This window comes from Strix uralensis, chromosome 8 (genome assembly GCF_047716275.1).
Source record: "Strix uralensis isolate ZFMK-TIS-50842 chromosome 8, bStrUra1, whole genome shotgun sequence".
NCBI lineage: Eukaryota > Metazoa > Chordata > Aves > Strigiformes > Strigidae > Strix > Strix uralensis.
In genome coordinates, this window is record NC_133979.1 from 27573009 (window position 1) to 27599831 (window position 26823).

At 57.4% G+C, this 26823-nt stretch overlaps 2 protein-coding genes across 3 annotated transcripts in view; one reads left to right on the forward strand and one right to left on the reverse strand.

Moving 5' to 3' along the window:
- ATF6 (activating transcription factor 6) overlaps positions 1-2467 on the forward strand; it is an 82643-nt gene extending 80176 nt beyond the window's left edge. For both annotated transcript variants that reach the window (XM_074876786.1, XM_074876787.1), the window contains exon 16: positions 3-2467. In XM_074876786.1, coding sequence (XP_074732887.1) covers positions 3-211 — 209 coding nt within the window. In that variant the 3' untranslated portion in view covers positions 212-2467. The remainder of the gene's footprint in view (positions 1-2) is intronic.
- A 411-nt stretch (positions 2468-2878) lies between these two features.
- OLFML2B (olfactomedin like 2B) lies at positions 2879-17963 on the reverse strand. The gene is made up of 8 exons (XM_074876789.1): positions 17755-17963; positions 16395-16658; positions 12788-12895; positions 9001-9177; positions 7005-7233; positions 5425-5973; positions 4764-4940; positions 2879-4465 (listed from the first exon to the last, which is right to left on the reverse strand). The coding sequence occupies exons 1-8, from the start codon at positions 17896-17898 to the stop codon at positions 3864-3866; spliced, it is 2250 nt and encodes a 749-aa protein (XP_074732890.1). The 5' UTR covers positions 17899-17963; the 3' UTR covers positions 2879-3863.
- Positions 17964-26823: the final 8860 nt, after the last annotated feature.

The window sequence follows — 26823 nt, forward strand, 5'->3', positions numbered from 1 at the left end:
AGAGAATGTGATCAATGGGCAGGACTACGAGGTGATGATGCAGATCGACTGCGAAGTGATGGACACCAGGATCCTCCACATCAAAAGTTCCTCTGTCCCTCCGTACCTCCGAGAGCAGCGCAGGAATCACACCGACACCTTCTACAGCGCGTCTCCCTCCGTCCCAGAGACACCCCATGCCCTGCGGGCTATTGTCAAATCCCTGCAGTAGCTCCTGCAGCGCAGGGGCACGGCCCATGCGCCCGGCATGCAGCAGGTCTGCTGCCAGACTGCGCCTCTTCGCTGGCAGGGCCCTGAGGCTCCAGGAAGGCACAGCAAGGGCAGCCCCCGCTTAGCCCGTTCCTGTGCCTGACCCTACCCAACAGCTGCACCCTGCCAGTGGTTATACAGCTGGGGGGCCATGCCCTGTGCGATGCCTGGTGCCAGGGGTGTGGGTGAGGCGCGCTGCCGCAGTCCTGGGGTCAGCATCAGCAGCTAGTGCCCAGGGGGCACATGGGCCGTCCTTGCTACTTATGCACTGTCCAAAATTGTGGGTTGGTTTTTTTTTGGTTTGATTGGGTTTGTTGTTTTGTTTTCGTCCCTGTTAAACCTGAGGTGGGGTGCCGAGCGCTGAGGTCCTGCCCAGAGACACTGTTGCTTGAGAGCAGGCTTCCCTCCTTGCAGCGTGCGGGGGGCAGCAGCATCCAGCTCCCAGCTGCGGGTGCAGGGGAGTCACAGCCCTGCACCCCACGCCGGGCCCGCCACCCCAGCCCTGGCCCTGCGCCCCAGGAGCAGGAGCATCCCTCCTCTGCCAGAGTGGCTGTGCTGGGCCTGGCTCCTTGTCACGCCCATGCACACCCACACGTCAGCCCCAAGTCCCTGCCCCTGCAGCCGCCTTGCCGGGCAGCGGTGAGCTGTTGCCTAAGGTTGCAGCGGTGCTGCGGGGCAGCCCAGCCCCAGCGGGGTGGTGGGAACCCACACATACAGCCAAAGCACTACAAGCAGAATGACCCTCACTTCCATGAAGCGTGGCCCTGCTCCCAGGGGTCACCCTGCCAGGGGAGTCCCATGGTTGGACCCCTGGGTGCCCCCCCAGGCAGTGTCAGTACACACGCAGCCCCCCCGTACCAGCGTGCATGCACCCACACACTGCTGCTCTTCCCGGCCCACGTGGCCACATGGCAAAGGGCTGGGGCTTGGCCCAAGTGTTGTGATTTAGTGCAGCACATGTGTTTCTAAAGATTGTACTGCTGTTCTTTCCTCCCCCCCTCTGTATTTGTTTTGGGTTTTGTTGGGTTTTTTTTCTGGTATTTAATGTTTTTCACAGTTAACAGCCTGTGGAGCAGCACTAGCCCTGCCAGGGCAGAAGAGCTGCTTCAGTTCAGTGGGACACAGCCACAGCACCTTCCTCCTGAAACACAAACACACGCACACAGACACTCACACCCACACCCCCCTCCACCCCTTCTCTGCCTTGCCAGCACTGGCAGCCGCCCATCACGAAGCAGGGGAGCGAGCTGTTTGCCCCCCAGCACCAAGCTACTAGACATGGCTCTTGCCGCGGGCGCCTGGTGCCATTACAAAGCCCGCTGCAGAGCTCCAGTAACTGCTCCCAAGTTTGTCAGCCAAGCCCTGGGCCAGAGCTGGGCCGAGGGGCTCCAGCACGCGGTGCACTGCAGTGCTCAGCTGGGATGAGACGCCAGCAGAGCGTTGGCCTTTCATAATGACTTCAGCATGTTACATTATTTTTTTTTCCCCTTTGCAGTTAGCTCAGAAGATGATGGGCTTTAGTTTGCCAGCCAACTGCCTTTCCTTCATTGTCTGAACCACTGACTGACTGATGTGTTTTTTTATTATTATTATTTGTATGTGTGGCTGTTAGGAAATAAAGGTTGATCCTGCAGCAAGACAAACAAACAGCTCGGGAGAGGCCAGGAGGAGTGTGAGGAGCAATACACCCCTGTAAAGTATGTGCCTTGCAACACTGTGGAAAAGCTTTGCCCTTTGCCACGTAGTCAGCGCGAGCTGCACAGGCCCCCCGTCCCCTCGGCGCTCACACTGCTGGGAAGCGGCCGGGCTCGGCGAGGGCTTTGGCTGCGCTCCTTGCACCAGTTCGTTTTCCTGGCCCCGGCCCCACCTGACCGTGGGCCAGCTCACACAATAGTCAAAAATAAAAACCCCGGCGGTGCCCCAGCCAGCGGCACGCAGCTCCCCCGCAGCCCCGGGGCAGGGGTGGCCGGCTGCTCTGGGGGTGTTTGCTGCCGGGGAGCTGGGGAGGGGACCCGGCGGTGGTGGCTGGGCTTGGCGCTGCCCAGCACATCAGAAGGGGCTGCTGTGGGGGGCCGGGGGCTCGGGGAGTGCTGCGGCACCACGTCCTCAGCCAGCACCTGTGGGCTCCGGTGGTGGAGAGCACCTCTCCTCCGGTGTAGTTCTGTTCTCTGTGTCCCTAGCACTGAAGGCAATAAAATGGTTCTTTTATTTATTATTATTTTGCTTGTTGATACTGTTTTACTTCAGCAAATGCCTAGAAGGCCAGTGTCATCTCTGCTGTCTCTTGGCTGCAGTGAGGCTCTGCTGGGCCCCATGTTGGCACTACCCACAGCCCATGCAGCCAGAACCCCCCCTCTTGGGGAGGGGGTACCCTGCATGACCTGCTGACCCAGAGCCTGTGGAAGAGGGGGCCATGGGGGAGGTCTCATCACAGCCCCTGGTGACCTGAGGGCAAGTGCAGGCAGGGCAGAGCCAAGCTCTTCTCAGGTCCCCTCCAGCCAGCATGCTTTGCTGCCACTTGGTGTGTAAACTGGCCCTCCTCAAACCAACCAAAACCCACCCAAAAAAACATGGTGCCTTTCCACGCACCCAGAGGGTGAACCAGGCCCAAAGAAAGCCCCGAACAGCTGCAAAGGTACTTATCTTTTATTGTTGACAGCAGGTAAATACAAGATGCTGCCGGGCAGAAGAGCAGGGGCTGTACTTCTTTGAGGGGCCCCCGAGGGCCAACAGCCAGGACAGAGGTGAGCAGGGCCCTGAGAGGGCACATAGGCCAAGACCCTGCGGGAGACGGAGCGGCAGTGGGATGGGGAGCGAGGGCTCCCCCAGCCCCGAGGGCTCCCCCAGCCCCGCACCTCCCCACACAGGCAGCCCAGCACCCGGCCGAGCAGAGCCTTTGCCCGGCAACTGCCAAAGGGGACTATTTTGGGTTACAAAAATGAACAAACAAAAGCCATCTACAGGTATTTACAGTGTACCCCTCCCGCCGCCAGCTCACTCCAGACTGAGTCAGAGCTCAGGGTGCCCCCAGGTTGCAAAGGGCAGAGCCCCGGCCGGAGGGGACAGTCCTCGGCATAAGTGCCAGCACCAGGGGCTGCCAGAGCAGCGCTGCAGCCCCATTGTACAGCAGGATCTCCAAAGGGCCTGCTGGCCATCAGCTGGGAAGATGGTCAAGAGAGACAGGACATTCCTGTGGGACATGCACGTCCTCCACGAGGACAGACGGACATCAGCATCCCGCTGGGAACTGGTGCCTGCAGCAGAAAGACCAGCTTCACGCTGGTTCTGGGGATCTTGCTGATCACCTTTAGTTAAAAACCGCGTCAGGAGGACCGTGTCTGGGTCACATCCTCCTGCCCGGGCAGGAGAGCTCGGTCTGCCCTCCTGAAGGAGGGCCTCCTCCCCGCAGGAAAGAAAAGCAGAAGCAAGGTTACAGCAAAGATGAAGGGGGTGGTTCTGGCCTGGGGATCGATCTACAATCCACCATAAAAAACAGCTTGAAACAAAACCCATCATTTACTCTTAGATTTGTACAAAATAACAATAATAATAAAAATAATAATAAAAGGTGCTGGTGGCCTCTGGCTCACAGTGTCCTGCTACGGCAGGGTGTCTCAGTAGGCAAAGATGACGTGGTAGGTGACTTGGTGGCCATTGTCCCAGGCGTAGAGCAGGCGGTCCTTGGGGTTATAGTCTATCTGCGTGGTGTAAGCATACTCGTTCTCAAACAGCAGCCGGGGGATGATCTGCGTGTTGGTGTGCGTGTCAAAGGCGTAGGATATGTTGGCGTTCCTTTTATTGTAGCTGTCAACCGCATACAGGACTCCACAGATGACAAAGCAGTTCCCGTAGAAGTTCTTCCGCAGCCCCGTCCGCCATGTGGTCTCCTTCTGGGTGCTGAGGTCAGCCGCGTTCAGCTTGCTCAGCACGATCACCTCCTGGTTGAAGCCCTCATAGCTGATGGCCGGGTAGATGACCCACAGGCCGTTCTCATCCACGGCAAAGTCCACGTCTGAGTGGCCTCGCCACCGCCACGGGGTGGACTCCTCATAGGCCACGTCATGCAGCATGGCCCAGGCAGCCACAAACCGCTGCTTCAGGTCGTATTTGATGATGTTGCGCGTGAAGGCCCGGTTGTAGTAGAAAGAGCCATTGTAGACAACATGCCCTGTCCCAATCCAGCTGTACGGGAGCTTGTAGGAGTTGCTCCAGCGACCTGCAGGGCAGAGACACGTTTCTGGCAAGACCCTCCCTTTGCTTTGGGGTTGGTGGCCCCACTGCCACCACCCTCTGCCCCCAGCCACAGCCTGGCATGGTGACAAGCAAGTCCAGAGCCACCATGAGCAGCCTGACCTGCCCTGTGCTCTGAGCCCCACACACCAGGTACTGACACCCAAGAGGGGAGGGTCCCTGGGCAGAGCTTCCCCTCGCAGTGCAGCATCCCAGGGAACAGGGACGCTACTTGGACCAGCCGAGCGGTGGCCAGCGCAGCATCAGGGATGGCGCAAGCCCACCTTGCTTGAAGTTGTCGAGGTTCCTGAACTCCACCAGTGTGTTCCCGTAGTAGTAGTTGGTGACGTAGATCCGCTCCTCCCGTGCCAGGGGGTCCTTCATCCAGGCCCCCTCGTTGCGCCCATAGGTGTTCTGGGTGGTGGGCCCCGAGATGGTGGACAGCGTGTCCTTGCAGCGCCCTGTGCAGGCAGAAAAAGGCTCATGAGCCCCAAGGCAGGGTGGCCACACTCTCCCTGCTCCTGCTGGGGGTCTGTGGGCATCACCCCCCTCCAGCCCCTTGCCCACCCCGCAGGTACCCCCACTGCCTCAGCCTGGGCTCAGTCTCACAAGACCCAGCAGTGCTGGCCAGATCCTGCAAAGAGCTCCCCACAGCCTCAGCCATGTCCCTGCCCCAGCTGAGGCTGCTGCCTGTCTCGGGTCCATCTCTAGGGATGCCTCCTTCTGCCCTGCCCAGCTCCTCAAACTGGGAGAAGACTACAGTAGATTCCAGAGTTAACAAGCAAGTAAACCTGGCACCCCAGTAAGTGCTGTCCAGTCACTGTCTCTATGACACCTCCCACCCATGATCAAATCCAGGTGTGCTGGATTTAGCAGGACATGCTGTGGGCACAGGCCGGACCCCATGCGCACAGCTGGATCAGTGCAGGACCCACAGGCACTCACCAATGATGTTCCTGATGTCCTCCTCCTCCAGGACCTGCTTTGGGGTGGCAGGAATGGTGGGGCTGACTGGCGTCGCAGGGGTGCTCACCTGTCCCCAAGCTTCTGGGCTGCTATCCAGGACAGGGCTTGTCCCCACATCCTTTGAGGTCCCAGCAGTGGTGGCCACAGCAGGGCTGGGGACAGTGGTGGCGGGTGTAGGCAAGCTCTCTGTGGCTGTGGCCACCACTGTGCTGGCCAAGGCTGCCAGTAGCTGCGGGGTCCCCTCCTCTGCCAGCCCCACTGGGGCAGTCATGGTCTCTGGGGTGGGGGTCAGCCGGCTCACAGCGGTGGGGTCTGGCGTGGGCCCCACGGATGTGGCAGGGGACAGGGGTACAGTGGCTGTCGCAGCAGTGTCAGCGGCTGGCGGGGTGGTGGGGTCGCTGCCAGGGGTGGGTGGCCATCCCACCGGCGAGGGCTTCCTCACGCCCTCGCCTGCCCTGCTGCTGGGCCTCAGGAGCTGGTCCTCGATCAGCAGGTCCACCGTGTTGTCCCCACTGAACAGCTCATCCGCTGCCAAACACAGGCAACGGGCATCAGCCCCACAGCGAGTGGGAGCAGCTCCCCAGCAGTCCCTCCGCGCTCACCCCACTGCTCTAGCTCCTCTGCCCATTTCCCCAGGCTGCCTTGTACTAAATCCACCGGTTTTCCCTCTTAATTTCCAGCCGGAGAAGGGCTGTGTGAACTGCAGGGGCTGACGGTGTCCACGTTAGGGGGTCAGTGACACCCCAGCACAACCACGTCCACCACCTGAGGCCGGGCAGAGCAGGAGGTGAGGGAGAGCGATTCCATCCTGCCAGCTCCCAGAGATGGGGCAGGTTGGAGACACAGATGCAGCGTCCAGCCAGATCCCACCCCCCCACCTAACCCGGGCTGCCAAAGCGGGTGCCTCACCTGGGGCACAGGGGCCACGAGGGCTCCCCGGCCACCACGGGTGCCCTTTGCTCCTCCTTATCTTAGGGATCTCACGAACCTACACACGGCTGTGCTGGCCAGCCTTGCTGCTGAGCTGGCTTTGCAGAAAAAGGGCACTTGCCTTATTTGCCCATGCTGCCGGGTCTGGGGCTCGAACCCCGGCTCTCCACGTGGCCGGAGCTGTGGGCTGCAGAGCAGCCAGCGGCAGCCCTGAGCTGCCTCCCACCACCCCGAGCACTGCACAAATCTCCCGGGATGCCATCAGGCAGGAGGATCTGCAGGACTAACATACGTTATAAACTTGCATTTACTTTCTGGAAAGGTGTTGATGCTGGGTGCTTTAAACCGTAGCAGTGACCCATTTCCTTAGCTACCAGGGATTTTCTGTGGAACAGCACTGTACTGCTCCCCCACACAGGGCTCAAAGGCTGGATGCTGCCTCGCTGCTTCCAGCGGTGAGGTACACATCGTCCCACCTCCTCCTACCTCCAAGCCCCCTTCTCCATGGTGACCCCATGCGCTTTGCCCACACATTCCTGGGGGACAAGGCAGGACTCAGAGGCAGATGCTGGCTTTGCTACGGGATGCAGCCAGCCATCCCACCAGACACGGCTGCAAACCCAACTCACGTTGCTCCTCGATGTCGTTCTCTGACTCGGTGGACTGAGCTTTGTAGTAGGTGACCCCTCGGATGATGGTGGGCTTGGAAGGAGGCCGGCTCCTAACGCGCAGCTTCCTCTGCAAGAGCTGCTTGGGCTTCTCATCCTCCAGAGAGAGGTGCAGCTCCGGGAGGGACTCAACAGAGTTGATCTGCTGGGAGATGGTTTCATCTTTCAGGAATCTTTCTTCGTATTTGCCCTGGAAGAGATGTAGGGGGTTGTTACAGGATAGGCCAGGGCAGCCATGTTTTGGGGGGACAGGGCAGGTCAGGCTGGCCAGCTGAGTGTTGGGTAGGACGCTCTGTCCTTCCTCCTTTCTCAGGGTCACCCTCCATCCCTTCTGCTGTGGGAAACCCTCCAGGAGACAGCGTGGGTGGCAGACCAGCGTTGCCTCCGCCTGACCTTGGTGCCACACTGCAAACCCGGGACTTGGTGCTCACTAAGGCAGAGGCTGTGGGATGCAGGATGTGCGGGCAGAGCGGGGGGACCCCGGGGCAGCGCTAGCAGGGCACACCCCTCACTGCCACACTGGACACCCCCTTGCATGCCAGGGACCGGTGCCAGCAGCTGATCTGTAGAGCGTGCAACATGCATGGAGCTTTGGCAGAGCAGAAGCTGAAGGCACCTTCCCAGCAGGACCGGGAACCCCCCCGAGGCAGGGACTGGGAACCCCACACTGAGGCAGCCACCAGCTGCCGCAGCTCATGCCTGAAGGATTTCATCTCATTAAAGGAAATCGGAAAGACAGCCCAAAGGTTGAAGCGGTGCCCATTTGGCTGAGAAGACAGGCCCAGGGTTCTTTTGCAGCCCTGCTGCAATTAACAGCAAGAAAAGGGGAACACTGGGAAATGAGGTCACTCGGGGTAATAAAAGCCCTGTGCTTTGCTCTCCTGCCTGGCCAGGGCTGGCTCCTCTCCAGCGGGCAACGGAGCCTCTGCTCAGGTTACGGCCCGGGGAGCAGGGAGCACTGCCGGACACCCTCTGCCACGAGGCACAGCTCTCCCTGGAGCAGAGCACACCGGCACGTCACGGTCAGGGTCGTTTGCCCACCTGCCAACCCACAGTGCATGCATGGGAGCCCACCCTTCTGCCGGCCAGGGCCTGGGGAGCCCAGCTCTGTGTAGAACCTCCAACGCCTGCTCTCGGTGCTGGGGGGGGCCATGTGCAGGCTGTCCTCACCCCCAGGAGCTGAGCACCCCTGTTTGGAGCTGGAAATGATAAAGCAACTCTTTCCCTTCCCCAGATACGTCCTTTTGCCTGGCAGAGGGGACCCTGGGGTGAAGGCAGGATGGTCCAGGAGTCACCCAGCATGGATCAAAGCAGCACGAGGCCACCCTAGATTGCACCACCAAAGCAGCAAGGGGGTCAGGACACCCTGGGCAGGCCTTTTCCTAAAACAGCCCTCTCACCCCTCTCTGGGGCTGCACAGGAACCACTGCCCCAGGCAGAGGACGTCCTCACTGGGCAGACCCGGCAGGGATCCCAGCAGCCTGGGGCTGGGCGCCAGAACCAGCAGGATGCCCAAGCCTCTGCCTGGAGCCTGCCAGGCACAGGGGCTGGCTGAGGAGGGGTAATTGCCTGGGAGGGAGGGCGACAGGCTGTCCCCCCTCCAAGCCCTGCTAATCAAAGGCTCTGAGTTTCCCAGCGCTTCCCAGCCGGCCCCGCAATGACATCACTCTTTCCAAGCAGCACGGCCGCTGCTGACCTTGAAAACCAACAACCGCACGGGAAGGGGGGAGGCCCAGGGAGCAGCCTGCTCCTGGTCCCTCCTACGTCCCGGCAGCAGCTGGGCCGTGCCGAGACAAGCAGGCTGGAGCTGGAGGCACAGAAACGGGGTCGGCCGAGCCTAGAAGAAAATAACCCCAGGCCGGTGGCCTGCTGGGGGCCACATCCAGGTGATACTCTCCGGGCTGGCTTACACAGCAGCAGTGACCTCGAGCCCTGCAACCCGCCTGGGCGGTCATACCTCTGCATGCGTGTAGGCAGCCTCGGCATCCCGCTGCAGCGAGCTCTCAATGTCGGCAAGGCTGTTGGTGATGAGGCTGGAGCAGTTCTCCCTGTGCCTGCGGTGGGGATCCTGCGGACCCTCCGCTACATTGGCTCCTGTCTGGTAGCCCTTCTGAGTAAAGTTCCTGGACATGCCCTAGAAAAGCAAGAGAGGAGACTTTACCCCATGTAAAGACAAGGGATGCTCTACAGCCCCCAAACCACAGCCCAGGAGCCAGCAAGCTCAATGCTCCCATCCTGGGCTTCTCTGTGGAGCTGTGCACTTCAGCTCCTAAGAAGGTGCCCCTGAACCCAGTGGGATCCAGAAACTCCATCCCTGGTGTGCACATCCCAGATCCACTCTTTGGCATGGGGACCCATAGAGCGGGAGAGTGGCCTTGAGGTTCTTCAACACCCATCTTCAGCCACGCTCACTGGCTCATAGAAGGAAGAGGAAAAGACAAGCTAAAATATCTAAAGTTCCAGCTTCACGTCATTTGCCTATAGCATCAAGTTCATCTCCCATTTATTAATCCCACTGGCCGCTGCCTGCCTGACCACCAAGGCAAGTACTTGAGGTCGCCATCCCACTTGTCTGGTTTCTGTTCTGGTCCTGCCCTGCTGCCCAACCACGTAGCACCCACACTCAGGGACTGCTCCTCCCCACCACCCTCTGCTCCTGCAGAAGACAGGGAGAATTTGGGGAGAGGAAGAGAGCCAGTGACCCTCAGAGAGCTACCCCAGACCAGGAGGGAGCTGGGGCTGTCTGCAGCTTGTCAGACAGCCCAGGGCAGGCAAACCCCTTTGCCCTTCTCAGTCCCCCAACTGTAGGCACACCTTGTCTCCAAGGGGTTGTTGCAGTCTCTGCTCATCAGTCCTTGATCTTTCACGTCTTAAATGGCAACTGCTTTGAATAGATGGCACATCAATCAGAGACTGGGGGCGGTTTCCCCAATCCTTCATTTTCAATCTGTCCTGCCATTAATTTCTCCTAAAACCCACCATGACCTCCATCTGTGACCTCAAAATTGCCAGCTGATGCAACAGCTGCAAGCTAAAGACAAAGCAGAGAAGCTGCCTTGCTAGAGAAGGCACTAGCTGTGTGGACCAAGTATTTGGGGGTTCATTCCCTTGACCGACACCATTTGTGTAAAATACCTTGTTATACTGGAAACAATTTGTGATACCTTCTTGATACAACTCTGAGCTCAATTAACCCCCCAGCCCCCTCCATGGGCATCTGAATGCCCAGTCTTTACCCAGGAATCGTGAGTCACAGATTTATCATGCAATTTTGATGCCGAGTCCAATAACGCGGGGATTTTTCAGCAAACATTTTGCTGCAATAAGAAAAGGAACAGGGGATCTCATGATGCTCTCCTAGGAGCAGTGCAGCAGCAGCAGAAGCTTGGACACTGTCCTCCTTTTGGGAGCATAACTGATTCTGAAAGCCTTGTGCCCTTATCACTATTCTGTGGAATGTCTGGTTTATGACATGCTTAGGGATAAAATCTGCCTCCCCTTGAGCGGGGAAGCACCACCAAAGCCTGGCCTGTGATGCTGCTTGAGGTCACTCAGCTGCTTCACTGGGGAGCAGCTGCCAAAAGCACACCCGCCTGGGAGGCCGATGCTTTGAAGCCATGCCAGGCTCTTGTTCAGCATCTCAGCTGTCCGTTGTATCAGATCCCATGGCCAATGCAGGGTGTGATCCTCCTCCTCCTCTCAACAGGAATTTACGTGTTAAGCCAGCAGCAGGAAGCATTTCACACCTGCTGCCTGCGCTGCCTGCACCAGCTCTGCCCTGCCCCAGTGGCACTGGGGAATCTCCACCTAACCCAGACCTCTCCCGTCCCTCTCCATCATGTCTGAGTGCCTGCAGGCAGCTTCAGCTGCTTGTTACATGATCCTACAGCCCCACTTCTGGGAAATTAAAGACCCAAATCTGTGAATTCCTCCCTCCTACACCTTCAGTGCTCCATCTCTAGCCAAACTACTTCAGCCAGACCAGACTACTTCTGCCCATCCGCCTCACTGCGACAGGCTGTGAGCAGAGCAGCCACGCTGCAAGGTCAGCCCCATGCCCAGACAGAGAAGTGCCACCAGTGCCACTTGCACTGGACCCCCTGTGCAGGAACGGGCTGGGAGGCAGGGCCACTTTGGTACCCAAGAAGAGCGCAGTGGTACCCACACATGAAGTAATCACTTGTGTCATTTGTCAACACCCAAACTCCTAATGCTTACCTTACCTCAGCCTCTGACTCGACCATCAGCAAGGTCTTTGAGGAACCCGCACTGCCCCCTCACTGGCCTGATGGGCTGTGTCACTGGCCAGACCCCTTTAAAGTTGACAATGTCTAACAACACCGCCCAGTCAACTAGTTTGAGGGCAAGACAAATTCGTGGACCACAGATCCGTAAATGATACAAAAAAAGGCTTGTCCCCTCCATCATCCCTGATGCAGCTAACTGTGGATGTTAAATAGCAATAGACCATCGGTCTGTCCTGGTGGGGCCCTTTGTGTTCACCGTAGCTTCCCCTGCTCTGGGCAAACCCAGCTCGCCATGCTGTGGGACAGGGCTCACCCCACTGCCAGACCTGTGGCTACTGGTGCCGCGGTGGTGAAGGTCCCCAACGGGGATACGCGGCATGGGGCTGGCGGCACAGCTCCTGCTTCCCTCACTCCTTCCCCCTAATTAACAGAGACTGGGCAGCAAACCGAAGTAAGAACTACGCTAAACCACAGGAAGAGGGTGGGATTGCAAACAAAAACATTGGTTCTTTGTTATTTTTAGACCTCAAAACCCCTTTTCCCCCTTTTGGGTCAATCACCATGCTTGGAAAACCAGAGCTGCCCAGGCAAGGGTGCTCCTCTCGGCTGTCTCCTTCCTGACCCCGGGATGGAGCACGCCGTGCCTTCCCAAAACACTTTGCAAGTGGAATTTTGGCTTTATAAATCATTGCCTCTCAGCTCCTGGCTGCAGACAAACAGGACTGCTCCATTCCGACAAGAATGTGGAATTACTGTCCCAGATATGGACCACGGGAGAAAACTCCAGTATTTAATCTGGCAACCTGTTGCTACATAGCTGAGCACAGCTTAACAAACTGCAAACCCTACGCTGTGCTAGCCAAAGAAATATTAAACAGTATGGATGTAAAAATTATTTCACGGGAAGTCTGCTCTAAAAAAAATGGAAGGTATTTCATCTTTTTAGCAGTGTTGAGGGGTTCAGCTCTTTTTTAAGACAGGCCAAGATGTAACTCGGTCCTTGAGGAATCTGACCTCCTTGGCTACCAGCAGTTCTGGTGGGTGTACCCCAGCACCAGTCCCGAACTTCTTGCCCCCACATCAGACAGCACAAAAGCACCCTGTTGAGAGCAAGTATCACACCAGCACAGATGCAAAACTGAGAGAGGAAAAACTTAACAGCAGGCCCTTCTGACTCCAAGGAGATCCTGGTCCTGGTGAGGCCACAGCTGGGATCTCGCACCCAGTTTGGGCCACAAGGGATGGGGGGAACTGGAGAGGATCAGGGGAGGCTGACAGGGCGGTGCTGCACTGGGCATGGCCCATGAGAAACAGTGGAGTCTAGTCTGGTCTAGTTTGGACAGTCTAGTCCAGTCTGGTTTAGTTTCAGCCAAATAGTTAATTAACATTTCTTACAAAAGGAACAAGGCTCTGAATGCACCAAAGGTACCAAGAACCTGATCTGAGGCAAGTCCCACGGAAGGCAACAACTCTGAAGGACGGCAGGACTCCTCTTACCTCCTCAAGCTTTTCCACCCGACCCACCAGCTTGGTTGTGACTGAGTGCAGCTTCAGAAGGTCTAAGCCATAAAAGGCACTTTCCAGCATCTCGACGATGGAGGACAGCTGCAAGGCAAAGGAAGCACACCGTCAGTCAGAGGCACTGGCTATAAAGTACTCTGTGTGGTTTCTACAGCTGAAAGTCAAGGGCAGTGCACGCATCCGGGTGCAAGCAGTTTATTAAAAAGCAGGTTTTTCCTTACACAGCCCTGCTGCATTGCTGCCATGGTCAGAGCACAGCATGCAGAGCAATGCACGCCACCTCCACAGAGCTTCAGGAGCATGTTTTGGGTGCTGGGGATTAGTAAGCAGAGCAAGGAGAAGCACTGCCCTCCTTGCCAGCTCTAGGCAGGCTCTCCCACAAGCCCAGAGGCTTAGCTACTCCACCAGTGATGTGACTGGCAGCAAAAGAGGCAACAAGAGAACAGCAGCTCAAATAAAAGCGAGTTATAGATCAGACTCTGAGTTCATGCCATCCTGTGCTTTTTTTTCCTGGAACAAGAAACTTGTTAAAAGATTTTTAAATGTTCACAAATGCAAGAGTGAAGCCACTGAAATTCAGTGCCAGCCTGCTAACAGTTTGCTTCCCTGGAGAACAACTTTATCGGAGGGATGCTGCCTTCTCCTTCAACCACCTATTTCAGAGACACCCTACATTTAACTCACCCCCTTCCTGCAGTGGGAAGGGTTGTGTCCCCGCGTCCTGCCCAGCATCAGCCCTTGCTCACTGATCCTGGGGATCCAGACAGCACTACCCTTGCTCTGCATTTTGTAGGGTTCCTGACACTCGCTCCACAGAGGACAGCACCGAGTAAGGCACGAGTTGGTGAGAAGGGCTCCTGGGCCATTCCCTGCCTCGGCTCCCACACGCGCCTGCTCCCTCCAGTCCCACATGTCCAGCGTGGCACTGCAGACCTTACAGCCCTGATGGCTGAGAAGTATTTTCAATGCAAGGGAATTACTACAAGGAGATGATATTTTCTCCCAGCAGCTACAAACTGGTCAACAGAGCTCCATAAACATGGGAGAAGTACAGGCAGCACTGCTGGCAGCACTCTGAGTTTCCACCCCAGCCTCTGCAGTCTCCCTGTGGAGCTAACAGCAAAGGAAAGATTTTTTTGGGCCAGATAAAATGGGAGCATGCAGAGACAAGGACTGTTTTATGGCTGTGCATCCACTTTCCACCAAGAACTGGACGGAGACGACCGATACAATGCAATGCAACCTGCCAGACAGCCACTGGAGACATGCGCTTTCCCTCCAGGCTGGATAATTTCCATCAGTGCACAAAGGTTGCAGACTTTATTAACCACCATCCAAATCTTACTGAACAGACTCCTTACATGGACTCTGCACCCGAGACCCCAAAACACACGCTGTGCCTACAAGCAGAGGAGCAGCAAGCTGCGATTTCACAAGAATAGATCTTAGGCTTAGCTACCCCCTGCCAACACCAAGTTGACCCTCTCTGAAAGATCATACTGATGCACACACCAACTCGCTGTTTCCTTCCCTTCACCCACTGCAGACTTTGATGGTCTGATGGTCCATGAATTTCCATGGGATGTTATTAAAAGCACCCACAGGAATGAAACCTTCAAGCGGGACGCCCAGCTCAGCCATTCGACTGAGTTGGGGAGCCCCAGGGGTATGTTCCTGTTGCCTGGGCTTATCTACTCCCTTCCTCACTGTTCCCTCAGGGACACATCCTCCAGCCTACCCGTCGTAAGGGAGGGGTCTCATTTTGGGGAACTTCCCACAGCTCTCCCACATGTGAGGGCTTTTGAGTCAGAGCATAAGAAAGCCTGGTAAAACACAGCAGACATAGAGCACGACTTTATGTGCTTCCCGCTGCTGGCCTGGGCAAGAATGCTGCTCATCAGACCGGCGAGAAGAGTAAAACCCCTGGGGCTGTTAGGAGCAAGGAGGTGGCCTGGCCCGGCCCTCCCGGCCCCCCCTCACCGATGAGCGTGGGAGCTGCACGAGTCATGTAAGAACTGGAGCCGTGTCCTCTCCTGCTTCCCAGCTTCTCCTACGAGAGGTGGTTGTTCCCAGCAAGCCCAACCCCAGGAGGGGCTCTGTGCTCGGTGAGAAAGCAAGCCTCTTGTCACAGCTCCTGGGGTTTGACTTTCACAGCAAAGAAAAACCCCACGTGCGTATATTTGGATAAACCTTGTGAAATCGTTTGGCTGCAGATCCTTGTGAAATGAGCGGGGGAGCCTGGGCCAGTTCCTAGAGGACAAGCTTTCACACCACAGCTGGCTGTGAGCAGCTCCCCGGTGGGAAGAGGCAGCCGGAGCCAAGCGGAGCCAAGGCACGGCTAGGCACACTGCTCTGCTCCTCCCGGAGGCTGCCCGGCTCCGGAGGGGACAGCAAGAGAGGTCTGAGCTGCGGGTGGAGGAGCTCTGCCTGCCTCCCAGCAAGGGGCTACTGGGGTGGCTCTGTCCCCTCAGAGGGTGTCCCCTCCCCTAACCGCAGAGACCTCACAGCTCCTCATCTAAGGCCAAGCGGGACATCCTGGTTTCTCCTGCAGACGAGGGACCACCAAACAACTCCAGACTGGGATTCCTCCTTCCCCAAAATGATGGATTGTCTGCCTGTGCCTGTTTATCTTCCCTAGCTGCAGGGGAGCTTGGACAAGAAGCTGCTAACTGTCTGCAGTCGGACAAGATGAAACACATCCTTGAGCTCCAAATTAATTAGAACAAAACCACCGTGGTGGCCCCAGCAGCAGGCTGCCCCGCGGCACCCTGCACAGGGCCTGCCTTCCCACCTGAGCTGGGACTAGCAGCTCTGCCCCGGGTTACGTCCCATCACCACCCACACGAGTGCCATCAGCACTCAGCCTTCTACTCTGGGGACTCCCCAGGGCTGGACCGAGCCAGTGGCCCTCTGGGAAGGATTTCTGCTGCCCTACAGAGGTAACAAACTGGAAAACTCAGCAGGATCTGCTGCCAGCTGCTAGACCAGAAGGAAGCATCCAGTAAAAGTCACAAGTACTTCGAACAAACACTGTTAAATTTGGAAGAGAGGTACATATTACTAAAGAGCGAAAATACTAAATAGCATAGAAGCGTCAGCATTTAAAACAACAAAACCCATCCTGCCATCGGCCAGCTGTGTAACACACCCTCACACTGACGCATCAGCAGCTTTCAGCCCATGGAAGCCAAAACATCTTTTTATGTGGGTCCTTGGGAGTCCCTCTCTGTGATGGGAAAAAGAGCTGGCAGCTGCTGAGCGGAGCAGAGCTATCCCAGGGGACACTTAGTGCTGGACAAAGGGTAGGGAGCAGCCCGGTCCCTCCTGGGCTTCCAGCACAAGCAGCCACAGTGGACCCCAGGCAGCACGGGATGAATCGAGTGAATCATCGACTGCAGCTGGTCAAATCAACCCCTTAAGCTGAGCTTCATTTTTATATCAAACATGCAGATATAAAAGTAACTAGGAGATGTTTTAGGAAAAAAGTTTAGGAAAAAAGTTTTTTAGAAACAGCTCCAAAAGAAAAGGCTTCAAGAAGATCTCCCCCTCCCAAAAGAGTCCCAAATTCAAGCCGCTCTCCTACCTTCAGGTCGCTGCTCTCTGCCTCCCGCAGCTTCTTCAGCCTGAAGTCCCCCTCGCAAGGATTGAGCGCCGAGGGGGGGGCCACGCACGCACACTTGCAGCTGGGTCCTGACGTGATGGTTTCCACCGTGTAAAAATCCTCCGCTTTGAAAGCGCCTTCGTTAATCCTTTGGCAGGCGCCACGGCCCAGGGGTCTGACCAGGCATTTGCATCGACAGTCAGAGCCTTCGGACACTGCCTTCACCTTGTCGTAGTCACCTAACAGCTGGGCACAGGTCACACCGGCTGTTAGCAAACTTGGCATCCTCTGCTTGTCCAGCAAGGGACAAGGACACCCTGGACTGTGAGGGCCAAACAGGGACACTTCGGACACCCTGAACCTCGAGGAAACTGGCCGGCTCTTCCAAAATCTGCTGACCAAGAAGTTTTCTAGGGATTGCAGAACTTTCTGATCCCTACCTACAAGGGGAATAAAAACTGCCTTCTTCCAACAGAGTATTTTTTATTCCACTTTGCATAAAATGGACCTGGCCTCTTTCAGTTTTAAATACGAGAATTTAAAATACAAACCCCATCCTACTGTCTTTTAATGCTTCGTGTCCAGTAGACCCAATAAGTCACCTGCTACCCTGAGCAAGATTTCTTTGCACCGGCAAAGAGGGTAAGGGTGTGCTGGAAGGGTGGCTGAAAGCCACCCTATAAGCAGCATAACCTGGTGGTGAAACAGTATTTCTGATTAGCCCCATACAATGCCAGGAATTTCCTTTACGAAGATTTGCAGACAGCACTTCTGAAAGCCCAAGCACAAAAATAACTTTGACGGTATGTTTCCAATAGTATCCACGTTAGCCATTTCCGAGGGCAGATAATAGCACACAGTCTGATCGGCCAAATCTCACAGAAACCTCCACCGCATCCCACTGGCAGGGAAAGAGCCTGGATCCCTCCCCTCTGCACACAAAGAGGCTCCACCAATTCCTCTCCCCAGGCACTCCCCGTTTTCTGAGTCCCCCCAGGGAAAGAATAGGATGGAAGCTGAGAGCTGCTCCCCGCTGGGCTTCAGTGCACCCCGGCCGATAAAACTCCCTGTGCTGCACTCGCTGTGCGTGCACAGCATCACCCAGCACCACCGAGCATGTACACCCAGCACCCCCCGAGTCGCCCAGCATCCCCCCAGCACTGTCCAGCACCCTCCGAGGCTCCCAGCATACCCCCAGCACTGACCAGCAACCTCCGAGGCGCCCAGCATCCCCCCAGCACTGACCAGCATCCTCCCGCGGGTGCCCAGCACCACCCCAGCAGTGCCCAGCATCCCCCCCCCCCCCGCGGGTGCCCAGCACTCCCCGCTCCCCAACAAGTACCTGGGAGAGGATGTTCTCCTGGTTGTCCGCCTCGTCCTGCAGCGGCTCGGCGGAGGGCCCGGCCGTGCCGGTGGGGGGGGTCCCTGCCCGGCAGCCGGCGCCCAGCGCGGCCAGGCAGAGCAGCAGCGGCAGCGGCCGAGCCATGGGCGGGCGGCGGAGGGGGCCGGGGCCGGGGCCGGCGCGGAGCCGCCGCTGCTCGCTCAGGTGCGGCGCGGCGGGCGCGGGCGGGGCCGGGCTCCCGCCCCGGCCCGGTCCTCCCTCCCCCCGGTCCTCCCTCTCTCCCTCCCTCCCTCCGCGGCGGGACGGGCCCCCGGGCGGGGCCGAGCGGGCGGCGGGGCGGGACCGGGGCCGCCCCGGGCGGCGCTTCCCACCTGCGGCGGTGGGGGGGTCCCCGCAGGCCGCCCCCAGCCCGGCGGGGCGTGGGCCCGGGGCTCAAGCTGCCCCCGTGGGAAAGGGCGAGCCCCGTCCCGAGGGGAAGGCCGGGGCCAGGGGGAGGCCGCGGGGGGCGCTTGGGCATCGTCCGCCCGAAGCAAGTTGCGGTGAGCTCCCACGCGTGGGGCTTCTCCGGAGGGCTGCAACCCACCTTCCCAAAACACCCGCACTGCCTGTCTGCGCCAGGCAAACCTGCGCATCCCACCCCCGGGGTTTGCCAGGCAGCTGGTGGGGGACGGAAAGTCATCCTCACAGCCTGCCCGGCTCCTTTGCCATCTCCGGTAACAGCTCGGCTCTCATCCTCCGTGTGCTTTGGGTCACGGAGACGCCATCCTGATGGCACGGCCCGGTACACCACACCTGCGGCTCTCCGGTGACACTGCGTGCGCTGGGGTCGCACAAGCAGTTCACGTTTCGAAGGCAGGCTCCTGGCCACACCTGCCGATCTCCGTATGCTTACTGAAATTTAGGCTGAGCCGTCGGGAAGCGACTGCGCTCTGGCAGTCCCGTATCCTGCTGTGCCCCCTGCCAAAGGGAACGTACTGTTCCCGGGGAAAGCACAAGCGCAGCATCCTCTGCTGGGTTGGTGTCTGCACCGAGGTGATGGTGTCTGGGCCTCGCTAATTCGTGGTGAAAGCTGAGATTCCCTCATAAATGGAATGATGGCGATGAAACACATGCCAACACTACGCCCCAGGGAGCGCACGGGCTTGCATTTGCCTTGAAACCTGCCCACGAGTCAGAGGAAGAAGCCACAGGCACAGCGGGTGACACGAGAGGCCATGTGAAGCTCTGGCTGAAACAAGGCTGAGCACTGGTGAAGCACCCCCAGTACTTAATGCACATGTGTCCCAAAACCACCCCAAACCTGGTGTCTGCAGCCCTGGGATGCGAGACCTCTCCAGGGGGACTCCGGCTCTCACCTCCCATTGCTCTCGCCCAGGGACAGACTGCAGGGTTGGAGCTGCCAGACACAAAGAAAACATCTCGTGTGAGAGAGGAAGCGGCTGTGGCATGGGGGACAGCAGAAGCTGCTGACTCCAGGGCCAGGACCGCAGGCTTCGTGTGGTGTGGCACCGTGCCCCCCTCTCCTCTGGCCTCCCTGGGAAGCAAAGCTTGTGGAGAAGGGGGCAGGGATGCACGGGTCCCTGCAGCAGGGCCCAGCACAACAGAGCACCAGGGGGGATGGGAGGACAAGGACAGCCGAGCTTTGGGCAACTGGAGAGCAGTAGGAGGGGAAAGGCATTTCTAAAGCTTCCCCCCCACCAGCCTCTCTCCAGGATAAAATGTCACTCAGGCACCAGATCCTTTTCCCTTCCATTTCCACCGCTCGGTGCTGACAACAGCTGAGCTTCCCCCGGGGCAGCTACTCCATCTGTCAGCACAGAGTGCCCTGAGGCTGAGAGGCCGGGGCTTTTGGAGCCCCAGCTCACGTCCTGCGGGGCCGCCAGGAGACCTCAGCTGCCTCAGAGCGCTGGACCCCCAAGTAGACGTGTCACCGTCAGGGCCGGCAGCTGGGAGCAGCCTCGAGAGGACCCACAGCAAGTAGCACCTAAAACTTTTTAAGCCTTTTCCTAACAGTCGCTTTCAAAGGCTGGAAGAAAAAGGAAAACAAATCAACCACAGTATTTCAAAACGAAAAGGAAGGATTTCACATATTACTGACATCCTGCGTTGATTTCTTTTCTTTGTAAGGGGAAGAAAGCCTTTCGGGTGGTGTTTAGCTTGGGTTAAAGACAAGTTTAAGCCTGTCCTTTGGGGGCAAGAGAAGACAGCAACAGGCACTTTGGGTTCACTGCGGTCATCTCTGAAGTCTGAACATTCCCCCTTCAAGAAAAAAACAAGACAAACCCACAGACAGAGGAGGACAGCGGAGCAAGCAAGTGTGGCCCTGTTTTTTCTGTATTGCTGAAGAAAGCTGGCCCAGACCCTGGCCTGAGCATGAGGGCCCCATGTCCCCACGCCTGACCCCATCCTGTGTGACTGGTCTCGTGCAAAGCCGGGGCTGCCCAAGGAAGCAGGTGGACGATGCTCTTCAAGTGACCCAAGTGAAAACCTCCCTGGGTCTGGCAAAAAGGGAATCTAGACAGGCAACAGAGCATCTCTGTCCCTGGAGCTGTGGATGCAAAAAACCCGTCATGTTCCCCCCCCCCCCCCGGCTCCTCTGGGAAGCGTGTCCTTGTGCGCCTTCCACCTCCTTGTGCTGCTCTGGGCCCCGTGAGGCCTGGGCAGGGCTCTGTGAGAGGCGCTGGCAGCGGGAGACTGTGACATTACGGGTCAGGTCAGGCCACGACTACGATGCCAGGTCTAGGGAGCCCTTCAGTTTGATTGTAGAGGCTGCCGAGCTCGGCAGGACCGGGGGAGGCAGCGCACGCAGCGGCAGTCGTGCCCTTTGAGGACAACTGCTGCCACCCTCAGCTCCGGGGCGGCCGAGTGCTCCCCTCGCCCGGGCACCCGCTCCCCGGGGGATGCTCCGGGCCCGGGGCGGGTGACCCCGGGCAGGACCCTCCGCAGCGCCGCCGCCGCCGCCGCTCCGTGCCCGCCGCCGGCCGCAGTCCCGCTCCGCGGGCGCGCAGCACCACCGCGTGGCTCCGCAGCCCCACGCACGGCCCGGCTGAGCCAAACCGGAGTGCTTGGGGCTGTCACTCGTTAAAATTCTTTGCAATTAAAATGCTTCATACCGGGGGCAGAGAGCCAGCGCTGGCCTGCCCGAGACACCCCCCCCCCGCCCCCGAGCCTTCTCCGGGCTGAACGGCCCCAGCTCGCTCAGCCTTTCCTGGCAGGAGAGGTGCTCCAGTCCCTTCCTCATCTTAGTGGCCCTCCACTGGACTCTCCCAGTATGCCCATGTCTCTCTGGTTGTGGACAGCCCAGAACTGGCCACAGCACTCCAGGTGTGGCCTCACCAGCGCTGAGCAGAGGGGAAGGATCCCCTCCCTCCACCTCCTGGCAGTGCTGCCCCTAATGACCCCAGGACACCATTCGCCACCGTTGCTGCAAAAGCAGTTGCTGGCTCATGTTCAGCGTCCACCAGCACCCTCAGGGCCTTTTCTGTCGAGCTGCTTTCCAGCTGGGTGGCCCGCAGCGTGTCCTGGCATACGGGGTTGTCCCTCCCCCGGTGCAGGACTTTGCACTCCCCTGTGTTAACCGTCTGAGGTCCCTCCCTGTCAGCCCTGTCCTCCAGCCTGGCTCTGGATGGCAACTCGATCCTCGTGTGTCAGCCCCTCCTGCCAGTCTTGTATCAGTGGACGGGAGTGTGTGTGTGTGTGTGTGTGTGTGTGTGAGTGGGAAGGACACACCCCAGCTAATTTAGGGCCAAATGCTGAGATACCTGGCATCCCCGGTGGGATGCTGTCTGGCCCGGAGGTGAGCAAGGGAAGCTAGAGGCTGTGACAGATCCTTGCACACTCCTGGTACATGCTGTGGCTCTTCTCAGCACCTCCCTGTGGCTCCTGTGACTTCTGGTCCCGTGGCCTCGGGTGCCAGCACCACATCCTGTTGAGACACCGAAGTTGCAGGAGGCAGGTCCCCTTGTTAGCATTCCCATGCTGGATTTTGCAAGGCACTATAAGCTAGTCCAGCTGTGCCTTCCAGAAGTCACGTATAGAAAGAGGCTGGTGGAATATGCCATCACGTCCCTGGGCTCTACAGCTCAGTGCCTGCTGCCAACAGCAGCCAGGGGCTCACAAAGGCAATGCTTCTGTAGCTGCCAAAGGCCAGCAGAGAGATATCTGAGCATCTGAAGTGAGAGGTGGACCCAACAGATGCCACTCACCTGGGGACAGCACATGAGTGGATGGCAGGAGGCCACGCAGCCTCGCGAGGGGGTACAGCAAGCGGTGACAGTCCCTCGTGCATCACCTCCACCACGCAGCTTTGCTGCAGGTGCCCAGGGTCAAACTCCCTCCTACCTCCATCCTCTGAGGAGGAAATCCATCTTACGGAGCAAATTGACTAGATGATAGGAAAGCTCATGATATGACCCTGAGTTGCACAGCAATTTGAGCAGTTTCCCTAATGACCTCAGTAGGGACACTTGTGTTTATGCCTGTCAGTTAAATGAGACCTGGATGAACAGGCACATGCCTTTCTGAGGCTGTCCAACCCATGTCACCTGTGGAGGCACGACTGCATCAAGCCTGACCTTTCAGCATTCCTCCTTCAGCAAGCCCTGGGCAGACAGAGGAGGTCTGTCCAAGCCAAAATAGAGACATATTTAAAAATACACTTTAAAAATAATAATAATAATAACATTTTAAAAGAGTGGTTTTTAAAACCAGGAGCAGGCCAGTAGAGTTGCGCTGTGTCAGATGGGCTAGCTGGCTGAGGTGAGCCCCAGGCTTCCTAGGCTGGTCTGTTTGACCTGGTAAGAGCTTATGAGAGCAGGTTAAAGCTGGGTTTAGGAGAACTTGCACCAACCTGAGCTGCATAGGCACTGAGTATAAAGCTCAAGACAGGTTGCTGTAGTATGAGAAAAGTGGGATTTCATACAAGTTGTGCCTTGTAATCATATTATGCTGAAATTCATGGCTTCCTATTCCTGTTCACCAAGCAGCACCAGACCCTGGGGCCTGGCAGTTCCCCATCAGTGTCAGAGACTTTTGGGACCTGCCTGGGGTTTCCTGCATGCCGTGCATGCCTGTCCTGTGCTGGCGTTGGTACCCACGGGGTGCAGGCAGCACAGCTCCCACGTCAGCCTCAGAGACCCTGCAACCTTACTCTTCATCCATGGGAAACCCTGCCCTATGGTTACCCCATGCATGGCATGGCCGAGAAAACAGGGCTAGCTAGGAGCCCAGCTTTGAACAGCACGAAAGATGACCAAAAAAAGCCAGAGGGTAATAGAGGGGAATGTCTATCCCCCTGACCCCCAGCTCATGCGCAATGTCTTCTTCCCTGGTGCAGGGATGCAGCTATACACATCCTGCCTCCCTGAGATCTCAGCTGTTTGTACCCGTCCCCACTGCACACTGTAATTACACCTGGCCAAGCCCCTGTGTTCAAGGCGAGGTTCCACTTTGCTGTGTTTCAAAATATAAATCCCCTTGAGCATGCACATCACAGCAGCACAACGTGCCCTCTCTGCTGCGTGGGGCTGTGCAAGTCTGCCCTTGGGTTTTGATGTCACGTAGCCCATGCCAATGCCCTGCCGCATCAGCGTGCTTCCAGCACACCCACACACTGCCGGGGCTGCTCCATCCGTACCCAGACATGCGCGGATGTGTGAGCTGCCCCTCGGCTTCTGGGCTATTTCAGGAGGATCAGCATGTCCCCCCCTGCTCCTCTTATGCCTGCACATCCCACCCTTTGGTGGGAGGCTGCGATGGGAAGGGATGCACAGTGGATTCATCGCAGCAGCATCCCCAGGTGCCATACATGTGTGCTCACACCACCCTTCGCATGGAGGCTGCACGAGCACCGGTCTGCGCCCATGCGCAAGGCACAAGCTGTCACTGAAACCTGGCACGGTCACAAAAAGCAGCACTTCTAGAGATGAACTTTCAGCTGAAAACACAAAATGAACGTTTTTAGACAAAAGCCATGATTTAACAAGCTAGGGCAGAAGGACAGCAATCTCTCCGCAGAGCTGTGACTATAGCACCTTGCACTCACACCTTCCAACCTCCCCATGGCCCCCTCCCTGGCACCCCTGCCTCTGCTCTGAGCCAGCCGCCCTCAGAGCAGCCCTGCAAAGGCAGAGGCCCGAGACAAGAAGGGGCTTGGAGGGGCCACAGTACTGCTCACACCTGGGCAAAGCATGGAAGCTAAACCTGTTTCAATCTCCCAGACCAAAAATCCCACTAGAATTTTCTGGGAAAAACCTCCAACTTGGTCAAAAGGGAATCTCTGAGGACTGCTTGCCTTCAGTCCTTTTGGCTCCAGGGAAACCAACCTGGCTCTCCTGTACAACTTCCAGGCGCTCTGGCACCTGCCTTGGGATGTCCCTCTCATTAATACTCTGCGCTGCTCTCTCCTGAGATGAACTGTGGACCTGAGAGGTCAAGGGACCTGGGCTGTGCAGGAAAACTTGGGCAGAGTTTGCAGACCCCAGCCAGCCCCTGCAGAAGCTGCTGGTTGTTGGTGTTTGGCAATGTTGGCAAAGCAAGCATGGGTAAGGTCCAGGATGGGCTGCTGGTCCTCCTCCAAGCAGCGCTTTCGTGGTGTCCAGGACACTGTGGTTGGCCCCACAGCTCACATACCGGTGCTCTGCTAAATACAGCAAAGGCTGGCCTTTGTCCTGCAGCAATCATGTCACTACTGAGCACATCAGAGAGGGAAATGTGGGCACAGTCAAGAGGAAAAGGTGGGGATAAAATGGGGATTAGCAAGGGCTGATAAAAACATGACCTCTCCCTGCAGCGGTCTGGGTCACAAGGAGTGTTGGCAGGTCCTGTTGTAACTAATTACGAAGCTCAGCTAGACAGGCAGTGAGCAGTGAGTATCAGCCTGATCTTCAGCATTCAGGGAAGGTGATTGAACAGGTAGGGTGGATGTGCTAGGGCAGGTCTCTCCAGAACACAGCCACCACATGCCAGCAGCACCTGCCAGTGAGGTATCTCTGGCGGGACATGTGGGGATGGAACTAGCCCCAGTATCGAACCTGTCCTAACACACTCCCTGTTTGCCCTGGGATAACAACAGCAGCTTGCTCTACCGCGGTCGGTGCCCACACGTCACTCTGGATCCTGTGGGCTCGTGGGGGACCCAAGGCACATTTGGGAAGATGCTTCCATCCCACCAGCTTCTACTCCCAGCGCTTTGACTGTGTGTTCACCCTTCTCCCCTATATCCTTTCCAACACTACTGCTCTATGCCCCAACAGCATTGTCCTCGAGTTTGGGTAAAGAGAGGAGAGCAGGGGCTGGCCCCAGCTCTCAGCCTGCAATAGCAACCAAGGAGTGACCAAGATGTCCCGCCCTCACCGTCCCTTCTCATTAAAGACCATGCCCAGGACCCTAGCAGCCCTGGCAGGAGCCACCAAACTGCCCAGGGCCTTGTTGGTGAAGGAAATGCCGAGGGCCATCATCATGTGGATGGGAGGAAGCTGCTGGTGCTCACGGGACTTAGGCAGCTCTCTCGCATCCGGCAAGAGCTGCCTGACAGGTTGGCATGCTGCCAGGTGGTTCACCAGTCCCAGGGCTGGATTTCAGAAAGGCAAAAGTTCAGTCCCAGTGTCTGCTGCAGGAGCCAAACTGGGTGCTGCTTGTGTGACTGACCAGGTCCCACCCCAGCCAGGGGGACCTCTGTTGACCGCTGATCCCACTGCAAATGGCAGAGGGGTCCTTAAAAGGCCCACTATGTGACAGGACAGCTGCCACCACACCCACCCCATGCAGAACAGGGAGCTCCACCGTGGATGTCCCCATGGCCAAGCACCCCAGGGGCTACACTACCCTGGCACATCTTCCCCCTTGGAGAGAGCTCACCCTATGGGAGGTGTTTGGGCACGAGGATGGACCTCTTAACTCAGGTGTGAACTGCAAGGCCAGCACATAAGATCCCTGGATCCAAAAGCCTCGTGACTCAGGGCATGAAAGGAGAGCAGGAGAACCCAAGGACATGACCAGCACCATGGGGCCCTGCAGGGAACAGAGAGGCAGATTACTAGTGCTTGTGCTAGTCCTGCTCCAAGAGGGACATCCTCAACAAGGGACCTCCAGAAGCCCATCATCAAGCATTCCAGTGAGCCTATAATAAAACACCTGGAGACACGACCACCTGCCTGTATACAGAGAAATGCCCAAACTGCCAATTTCCCCCTCCAATACAACTTCTGTGACCTTAGAGCTGTTGTTCCCTTCCAGCCTAAACACGAGGCAAAGTACATGCTATGGCCTCCTCTCCCTAACTTCACTGACCTCAATCTTTGCCACTGCCTGGCAGCTAGCCCAGAGATGGAGCCATCCTCACAGCTGGCCTCCAACCCTTTCTGTTCTCCAACACCCCTGCTATCACTTGGACCCAAGAGGTCCTCCCCAGCATGTTCTGCCTGCTTCCATTCATGCAGCCCAGACCCAGGTGACAATACATCCCTCTCCAAACAAGAATGCCTATCATGAGCTGGCTGAGGAGCTGCTGGGCACAGCAGGAAGAGCCTGACTAAAGCCAAGGAAGAGCTGCCTAAAGCCAAGGAAGCCATGACCTGCTGAAAGGTATTCAGGAAATTCAAGGCAGGGATGTGATGCAGCTCTCCTGACCCCCAAGCTGTGGCAGCTGCTGACAAGTGGGGAGTGTGGGTAGGTAGTGTGAGGATCTCCTCAACTCCTGAGTGGTGTTACTGCATTTTAAGGCCATTAATAAATCACGGGTGCCTGGAGGCCACGCAGCACATGTCCCTGGGCTCTGAAGGGCTGGCAGGTGCAGAGCAGCATCCCTGCAGCCTCCACGCACCACTGCTTGGGAAGTACTGATCCAAACCATCTCAGCAGGTCTGGCTTTTGCTGGCTCATGATGGGTGAGCCACCATCTATTCAGATGACAAGAACGCGAGATATTTCTGCATTGGTCTTGTGCTTCCCAGAGAGGTGCGGGCAACAGTGACTCATGGAGCTACTTCAGAGGTGAACCTCAGGCATACCTGAGCTGTGGGCAAGCATGCCTAGGTCTCCAGAGCTGAATAATGCTCAAAAGCATGGCTG

Bases quoted from the DNA above. Each gene is read 5' to 3' on its own strand.
- OLFML2B (XM_074876789.1), bottom strand. From the start codon at position 17,898: ATGGCTCGGCCGCTGCCGCTGCTGCTCTGCCTGGCCGCGCTGGGCGCC. The intron at 9,178-12,787 runs GTAAGAGGAGTC...TTGCTTTTCTAG, and splicing joins GGGTGGAAAAGCTTGAGGAG to GGCATGTCCAGGAACTTTAC. The intron at 4,466-4,763 runs GTGGGCTTGCGC...TCTGCCCTGCAG, and splicing joins CCTCGACAACTTCAAGCAAG to GTCGCTGGAGCAACTCCTAC.